The sequence below is a fragment of the Nuphar pumila genome, chromosome 3 (assembly GCF_984573655.1).
Source record: "Nuphar pumila chromosome 3, dmNupPumi1.hap1.1, whole genome shotgun sequence".
Lineage (NCBI taxonomy): Eukaryota > Viridiplantae > Streptophyta > Magnoliopsida > Nymphaeales > Nymphaeaceae > Nuphar > Nuphar pumila.
This window is the reverse complement of record NC_143251.1, coordinates 144,251,713-144,261,045: the sequence shown is the minus strand read 5'-3', so window position 1 is coordinate 144,261,045 and position 9,333 is coordinate 144,251,713. Positions and strand designations below refer to the sequence as shown.

At 39.7% G+C, this 9,333-nt stretch overlaps 1 protein-coding gene across 1 annotated transcript in view; it reads right to left on the bottom strand.

The window, feature by feature from the left end:
• Window positions 1–5,065: 5,065 nt before the first annotated feature.
• Window positions 5,066–9,333, bottom strand: part of LOC149844240 (putative GTP diphosphokinase RSH1, chloroplastic) — a 41,561-nt gene continuing 37,293 nt past the window's right edge. Inside the window, exons 20-24 of the mRNA XM_090000444.1 lie at window positions 6,928–7,014; window positions 6,398–6,854; window positions 5,959–6,020; window positions 5,815–5,883; window positions 5,066–5,484 (exon numbers count right to left, since the gene is read on the bottom strand). Of these exons, the coding sequence (XP_089856570.1) occupies window positions 5,377–5,484; window positions 5,815–5,883; window positions 5,959–6,020; window positions 6,398–6,854; window positions 6,928–7,014 (783 nt within the window). The 3' untranslated portion in view covers window positions 5,066–5,376. The remainder of the gene's footprint in view (window positions 5,485–5,814; window positions 5,884–5,958; window positions 6,021–6,397; window positions 6,855–6,927; window positions 7,015–9,333) is intronic.

The following is a 9,333-nucleotide window of genomic DNA, read 5'->3' as shown; positions in this document are numbered from 1 at the left end:
CAGAGGGGTGGCTGTCAAGCGGATCATTGCATGCGGCATGCAGTGACGTTGCATATAATGTGAATACAAAACAAACAAACGAGGGTGGGATGATGATAGTAAGCGAGCCTGAACAAGTGGATCATTTATAACCAAACCTTGGATAACCTCGTTATGGAGACCAAGTTTTTCCCAATACTGGAATCCAGTTTTCCCAAGGGAAACACACAAAATCCATTGCAAATTCAACAGGCAAGGCAAACAAGGGAATGCCACTGAAAATCCATAATTTGTTGGACGTTTCAGTGGATATCCATGGTTCTTTTTCATCGGGGTAGAGTTTAGATGATAATGAAGTTTCTAGATTCATCAGAGCTTCTGGCATTGAGGTAAAATTGTGAAAGTTCGAGAACTCTGGTGGCTAAGATGAAAACGCTGCCGTATATGAATAATTGTTGAATTAACGTTGGTGGGCATCCACAATAAAGTACTGATGGAGCATGACGATTACGGGTGCAAACCGTTCGCATTTCCAATCAGAAAATATATTTGGTCAGTTGATCCAGAACAGCCAAAGTTTGCAAAACCACATCCTGAATCCTAACAGTTCGCACCCCTAATGATGATGCCTTTATCAGACCCGGACCAAACCCAGTTTTCAAAAGTCAAGATCCATACTACCACAGAACCGAACAAAGATCCGATGCTATACCATACCACTCGAGGCTTGACTCGTGAAGCATACTAGGCACATACCAAGGGGAATGCATTTATGCAATTACGGGTCGGGCTTGGGCTTGGATTTAATTTGGCGCATGACCTATAGGGCTTAGGCCCAGCATAGCCTTGATCGTCACCTTTCGTCGTCTTACCAATTATCCCATCCAGGAAACTAGCTCGGACCGGCTCCATCCTAAATGCCGATCCAACTTTTTTTTTAGGCAAAAGGATTCACACTCATCACTTGAAGTCTACATGGATCACTTGAAGGTCACATTGACACCCATCCAACCACTTGACCTGCCTTAGTTTTTACGTGTGATTTATAAACCACATCTAAATGAGCCCACCTGAGCCAAAAACACCCATCGTTTGTGCTCGGCTCCCTTTCACTACACCAGCTGCTTGTAGCTTCGCTCACCGTGGCTTGCTTGAAATAAGGTTCAAATGAGCTGACCCAAGCCACAGCTTGGGCTCTCAACTCCTCGGCTCCGATTGCAAGACCATCAATGGTGGCAATTAATGTGCATCTCTTGGTCTATTTTCTCGGTTATTGAAAACGAAAGTCTAAGGGGGTTGGGCCAGGGCTGCTTATTATGGGGACGAGTCTAGGTGAGTCAGGCTGGGGCCTTGGCAGCCCGATTGATGAGCATTCTGGGTGGGGCTGGGCTCCATTGAAATTATATTTTGTCGTAACCCGGCATGCCACATGTCACGGTCAAGTTTTCGGGTATCCGCCAGTTGGGACAGGCCACGCGACCCAGCCCATTGCAGGCCAAGTAGCCAACAGCCCATCGGGTACCGGGCCCGTCGCCCACCCTTAACCATGATCATAGATTTTTCACTCAAAACATCATGGGCATGAAAACCACAAGTAGATCTCTCAACAAGGCAGGAGACCCGTAGGTGGGTCTGAGTTGCAAGTGGAGCAACTCATAGGCTGTCGGTATATAGGATTTAAGTGGACCCGTTTTAGATTCGTTTTTATCCATACATGGACTACCTTACCTACTCGTTAAATATCTGTCTTGGTATCATTAAGTTTAGGTAAAGAGTAAACGAATGCTTTTCAGGAATAATAGGCTGACCACTGATAAAATCTAGAAATGCAGCCAGAAATTTTGGCGCTGACACTTGTTCAATCACAAGAATTCTCTTTTTCTAATTAAAACAGAAAAGATCTAAGACAACTTGAAGAAAAGAATTTCCCATTGCTATGTTGTCATAACCAATGTTGTGAGAATCGGTTTCTAAACCCAACCGCATTTCAAAACGATTTAGAGAATTGGTCCATTCAAAACTGAATCGAATCGGCTCTTTAAAAATTTTGATTTTTTTTTTAAATTTTCAAAAAATCATAAACAAAGAAAAAAGAAATAGGAAATTGTATGGAAAAAATAATAATAGACTAAATGATGACATATATGGTCCAATCAAAATTTAAATTATGTATTTCAATATTATAATTATTATAAAAACCAAAAATAAGAAAGACCAATTCAGCACCACCGTGGTGGTTACCCATGTGGTCTCTGGGGGTCCTCTGTGAAGCTGAAGGCCCAGGATCGAATCCTGCTGGCACATGGAGGTTGTCGTTGCTTTATCACAGTTGGGGGACGTAAGGCTGGGTGACCATGTCCTCAACTCGGAGTTTTACCTCATAGGAAGAGGGGCCCATTAAGTGATCTGGTTCTTGGTGAGGGTTTTCTTTCATCGTAAAAAAAAAAAGACCAATTCAGTCATTTTTTTTCTAGAGGAACCGATTCGATTCGAATCATTCGACCGTTTCGTGCTGAGTGAATTCGATTCATACAACGTTGGTCATAACCCAGCACTCCAAATATGGGGCTCCAGTTTACAAACATAACGAGTATTTCCTTTCATAATTAAGCAGAAATGTCAGGTCCATGCAATCTAGAAGAAATTGCTGCCTCTTGAAGTGGAATTAGGTGGCTGAATTCTAAAATGCAATACAATGTTTGATACCTATACGTCGCAATACAGCATTTGGTGGCTGAACTTTAAAATGCAACAAGATCAGGGACAGGTATAAAACCGGTCCCAGTCCAATCCATGGACAGCCAACACTTTCAGGCATGAATGGTGGGCCTTAGACAGCTTGCCATATAAACTTAAAGCAGGCCAGGCTGTAATGATCCAAGGCCTCTTACTAACTTGGCCAAGTTGTGTTCTGCCAAAGCCTGACCGACCATGCGGGTTGATTCTTGAATTTTCTCAAGATCTGTGATTGTAAATCACAGTCACAACACTTTTTCAAAGTTAAAAACATGAGAAAAGTACAAGTTGTGATTTTGATTGCCAGCTAAGGTTGCTTAATCTTGGGAAAGTTGGTCACAATATTTACCTTGTGACCATTAATCACAGCTCCTACTTTCCCCACTGTAATCTCTCATCCCCATCTGTGACCAAAGCAAACTGGGCACAAATTTTGGACCCAGTCTTGGGGACATCTGTGTCCTCATGCATACCTAAATTTGCAAAGACAGGCAACGTTTTGGACAGAAATAAAGCAGGCCCATTAGGCCCATAATGCCAAACAATATAGGCACAGGACAGGTCCATGAATTAAATGAGCATAAATGGATTATGGACGTCCTGGCAATATGCAGGTGGACAGTTGGCCCCCCTAGTAGTTATGACAACTTGGATTTTTTCTTATTTCATTTAGTTGGGAAAATTTCTTCTAGAGGCAGATTCAAAACCACCACATACTCCCTAGCTGAAAAGATTTTACTTCATAAAGTAAGCGTTTTTATTTTACTATTTTTTGTGGATCATTTTTTTGTGTTTTATTGCTTATTAATGTATATTAATGTGCATACGCATGCATGTGTCAATCTAACTGAAATTATATATTTTTGGATACTAGAAGAAAACTACTACACTCCTTCATGAGTTCATTGGTGTGAAAACTCCAGGTCTCCCTTGTCCACCAGAGAGTGCACCCAACTTCAGCCTCATAAGAAGTGACACACACCCATGGGTTTTGAACTTGCATCATCCCTTCAGCTTGCTAATATTCACAAGTCCCCTCTAAAATTATATCGTAGTAAATAATGCATTTACCAACGGGGGCTCCGCTTGTCTGGCAAGAAGAGCAGTTAGTGTTCGTCACCTTGTGTTGGAAAGTTGCAAGTTCGAATCCCAATGGTATGATATAGTTGTATAATTGGTAGGGGTCTGCCTATCCCAAGCTTTCTCTGTCAAAAAAATAATAATGCATTTGGAAAATAAGCAACAACATCTATTTGCTGCCAATTGCAGGAATGAAGGTTATCACTCTGAACTATCTTTGGACTTTGACTCCAAAAAAAAAAAAAAAACTAATTTTGTACAACTGGCAGCAGGACATGGGGGAAAACTTTTGGCCCTTTTTTCTTTTCTTTGTTCTATTTTTCATCTTGTTATCACTCCAAGGACAACTTAAAATTAGTTATTTTTTTTTTAAAAGAAAAATGTCTATCTATGTCACAAAGACACGAGGATACAACATCACATGAAAGCAGGTTCAACTCTAAGCTCGAAAATATTTTCAAAAACAGGACATGAGGACACAGTTTTTTTAGTTTTTAATCAACAAAAAAACTATTTTCATATTTTATTAATATCTGAAATGCATTTAACTAAAATATTATTAAAAAGTACTATAAAATTATTTAAAATTCTAAAAATTAATGACCGTATGAATCTGTGTTCGAATCAGTGCGTCATAGCCGGTCCCTGTCACCAGGGACATGTGGCCAAAATGGCACGTCCCTTTGACACCGATGTCTACACGATCAATCAGATATAATATGAACTTACAAAAATGTCTTGGTGCTACCAAAACACTAGCATGTAATGTTGAAATTTGGTTGGACTGATAGAAGTTGGTAACCTCCATTACTAGCCAAGCATCAAGACTCTCAACCGAGTGGAGTGGATGCTCACAAGGGCTCTGCAAACGTGGTTAGGATCAGCTTAAGGCATTCAAGTTGAAAGGCATAGACAGTTCGATACTTAGAGGCAGATCCTTTCCCTTAAGGCTACAGCAGCAGGTTCCGTGGTGGACAAAAAAAAGCAGCCAAACGATTTTAACCACTTGGAGGTGGGTCATACAGCAGAACATAGCTCCCGAGCCTCACCGCGTGTACAGCGATTTCTCCCTCACATGGTGGGGCTCCGCAGGTTGGTGCAAGTCTGTTGGTAGTTTGAGCTTTCTATTGGTGCACCGTGCACCTGTATGGCTTTACGGATACCCAGCAAAGGTAGGGGAAGAGCATGAAAACTCAAAAAACTACTCTGGTCAGATTGAGCACCGAAACGCAGATCATCAAGAATTAATCATGACTATCGTAAATTTCACTTATTTAAAGAAAAAAGACCATGATTAGCTCTTCTTATCAAGAAAAAAAAATAGGAATGGACATTTACATTACCAGACAAAACTTCCCAACTTCTCTCTCATATACAGTCCCCTCAGATGCTTTATGATATCGGTACTTGAAACAAACAATGGTATTTGAGAACCATTTCAGTGCACTTCATATACTTACCTCCCTAAAAGGTGACCACATTTTTTCCTGAAAGGTGATTACATTTGTAAATTATGACATTAGCTTCGTATATCCAGATATCAGTGGTTGAAGTCTATTTGGATAACTTGCACTGAATAGTTTAACATTCAAGAAATCCATAATCTGAAGCTTCTGACTTTTGCCAGCTACAACCAGTGGACCAGGCAAGAACACCATGGATCAAGTCAATCCTCGAGCAAACGGTTGCCTGAAAAGATGTACAAAGTGGATTGCATTAGACAAATCGTAGGAACTCCGTGTCCGTTTGCTTTCCATGCCTAGATACGAAGACTGCTTTGCCCTTTGGATGTTAATGTTGGAAGGTTGTGTTGAATTGATTCTTTAATCAACCTAGCCAATCATACAGCTTGTGTCTATTTGCATGAGATAAAAACAAGATAGACATGTCGACCTACTACCTAAGTAGGCCCCAGTTGCCATATGCACACTGACTCAATCCTGAGAAGCTAGCAAGCCATGTAATGACTTTTGACAATGTCAAATGAGAATGGATGATAAACTGTAAAGAAACAAGTACCAGATTGTCAAAGTCTCCTTCTATGTGAAATAGCATGACATCCATTCCTTTCTTCCTGTCAATCTCTGCCTGCTCATTTACAGCAGCAAATGTGAATAATTGACAAGAGCATTTTATCAACCAAAAGAAGAATGAATTACTCACCACACAAGAACAAATCATTATACCAGGGGTTGTCAATGCAGAAGTTACCTCCGCCATCACCCCTGTTTCAAAAAAATGCAGGAAGCAATCAGCATTGAAACATCATAAACCAATTACAAATAAAATCAAGACTCTCATTTTGGACATGACACTAGACTGAACTACTGCAACACTCAACCTAAGTTCAGCTGGTTCTATGGTAATGTACAAATCAAGAGAAAATTTCAAACAAATACAGAATAAAAAAATTAATTTGATCAGGCAAGCACGTTTAACGTAGGCATGTATCCTCTAGAATAAAAAGCATACACTGCATCCGCAAGATGACAATCTGGGATAAGTGAACCAGATTGGTATGTGATGATCTGGGCAAAAATTTGACTTGGTGATGTAAAAATTGGAAAACCAAAAATATGACTTGAAATGGAGGGAATATCACCTCCTTGGTTGATTGAAACAACAGAAAACCATTGAATGGACTGTCCTTCAATATTGTGCCAGAATGAAACCTTCTCAGCTTGCCAAGTTTCTAGACCAGGCAATACTTCTCCGTACACAGGACGGATTTCCTGTATCAACCCAGAAAGACCCTTTTCTTTAGACAGAAACTCCCCATTGACCTTCAAGCTCATTTTCTCTATGCTCTTGTTATGTTTCCCGTTCACCTTTGGCATGCCAATCTTACTTTGGACATTCGGAATATCATCATGGCCTTTTCTAGTTTTTGATAAACCTGATATATTCATGAGTATTTTCTTCCACATTGAGTTTCTTTCTGTGGAAGAATCTGAAATTATATTCATTGTTTCAACCCCACACTTGAGATCAGCAACAAAGTTGTTAACTGCATCTGCTGTTATTTCGGTAGCCGAGAGTGCAGCTTGCTCTCTCAAGAACTGAACAAAATAGAAGTCATAGTATAAGATGTAAAACCAAAATAATAGCAAATAGATAATACAAAAAAAATACCTTCATTATTTTATGCCTCGCACTGCAGGTCCTTGCGTGTTTCAACCACTGTTGATGCCGCTGGAATGCAATTTTGCCTGACAAAGCCTAAGCATATACCACCACACAATCACACCAACATGAGCTTTTCAACACTGAGACCTCAGCATAACAACTTCACAGTAAAACAGTGCCACTACATAACAAAAAGGGTGATAACTTATAAATGTGTGCATGTGTGTGCATATGTCCACGTATTGAAACTAAAAAAACCATACGCTACAACAACAACAACTACGCCTTCATCCCAAAACAATTGGGGTCGGCGATATGAACCAACAAAGAAAATCATTCTGGGTCTTCCACATGAATCCTTCTCCTCCATTCATTTCTATCCAATGCCATGTCCTCGGTGAGGTTCAAAGCATTCATATCCTTTCCTATCACCTCCATCCATGTCTTCCTAGGCCTACCCCGACCTCTTTTAACTAATATATTTTCCCATTTCTCCATCCTTCTAACTGGAGCATCATTAGGCCTTCGTCGAATATGTCCAAACCACCGTAAACGATTCTCTCTCATCTTATTTTCAATGGGTGCAACGCCTACCGTCTTACGTATCTCCTCGTTCCGAATCTTATCTTTTATTGTATTTCCACACATCCATCTCAGCATACGCATCTCAGCTACACTCATTTTTTGAATATGATGTCTCTTGGCAGCCCAACATTCCGTACCATATAGTAAAGCGGGCCTAATAGTCGTCCTATAAAACTTTTCCTTCAACCGCAATGGCATTCTACGATCGCACAACACTCCAGTTGCACTCTTCAATTTCATCGACCCAACCTTTATCCTATGATTTACATCTCCATCAATTTCTCCATACTTTTGAATGATAGATCCCAAATATTTGAAACAATCATCCACCAGTATTTCTTTCTCACCAAGCTTCACTACACTCCCATCTCTATTTCGTTGCTTACTAAATCGACATTCCATGTATTCTGTCTTACTCTTACTCAACTTAAAACCTCTTGCTTCCAATGTCTTTCTCCATAATTCTAACTTAGCATTAACCCCAGCTCTAGACTCATCAATCAAAACAATATCATCAGCAAACAACATACACCATGGCACATTTTCTTGAATTGATCTCGTAAGCTCATCCATCACTATAGCAAATAGGAAAGGGATTAAAGCAGATCCTTGATGTAACCCAACCGTTATAGGAAAATTGGTTGTCACCCCTCCACAAGTGCGGACATTGGTTACTACTCCTTCATACATATCTTTAATTATACTAATGTACTTGAGAGAAACACCTTTCTTCATTATTATCCACCAGAGAACGTCCCTAGGTACTCTATCGTAAGCCTTCTCCAAATCAATAAAAACCATATGCAAATCTTTGTTCCTCTCTCTATTTCTCTCAATAAGTTGTCTAAGAAGATGTATAGCTTCCATAGTAGATATTCCAAGCATAAAACCAAATTGAGTCTCCGATATCATGACAACCTTTCTCAAATTGATTCTCCGATATAAAAAAAAACCATACGCTATTTTCTCAAATTTTAAAAAGAAAAGAGAGTATGCTAGTAATCAAAACTTTGTGCTGCGCTGGAAAGCTCAAAATTTTGTCAGGAAAACATATTTACTAGCATTGACCTAATAGGGTGCCATACATCAGAAGGCACTGATATGAGAGTCCAAGGTGGAAGCGTCATGATTATAGAAGGGGTTGATGATGAAAACCTTACATTTTCACACAATTATTTCATTTTATATCCTCAAAAGCAAAAAAACAAAATCCTTTGCACAGAACTAAGCATAATTCAACTATGTCCACCCTACTGATGACAAACATATTCAGCAACCACCGTGTGATACAATATTAACACAGTATCATGCATAAGTAGAACTGAACAATAAAAGGGACTCAATTTGTGTGTTAGATTTCAGTAACCAGCCCACTCAAGTGATGTACACATTGCAGAAGCAACAGTACCCTTTACATGAGCAATTAAACCTGTGCTGTCGACATGTTGTGCAGCCAAGACCTAATAGGTACCCTCATTCAGGGTCTTGTATTTCCTATTCTTAGTCTAATACTACCATGCCAAAGGCAAAAATGAATTATCCTTCTAGTTCCAAAACAAATGGGAATGAAAGCATTACATGATAATAGCCACATTAACAATGCAAAAGCTTTCTGCATAATTTATTGTGTCACCATGCAAGATACCTGAAATGCAAAGTTTAACTCAAAAAGAATATTACGAAGCAACTACATAACTGACATGCTAACTGCATGCCCAATTCAAACTAGAAAGCTCCTTTCCTCTATCGGAAAGCACTAGCAATTACTGAACAAGTAAATGAAGTACTCTGACACCAATCTAGACATTTATGTCTGCACTTTCCATG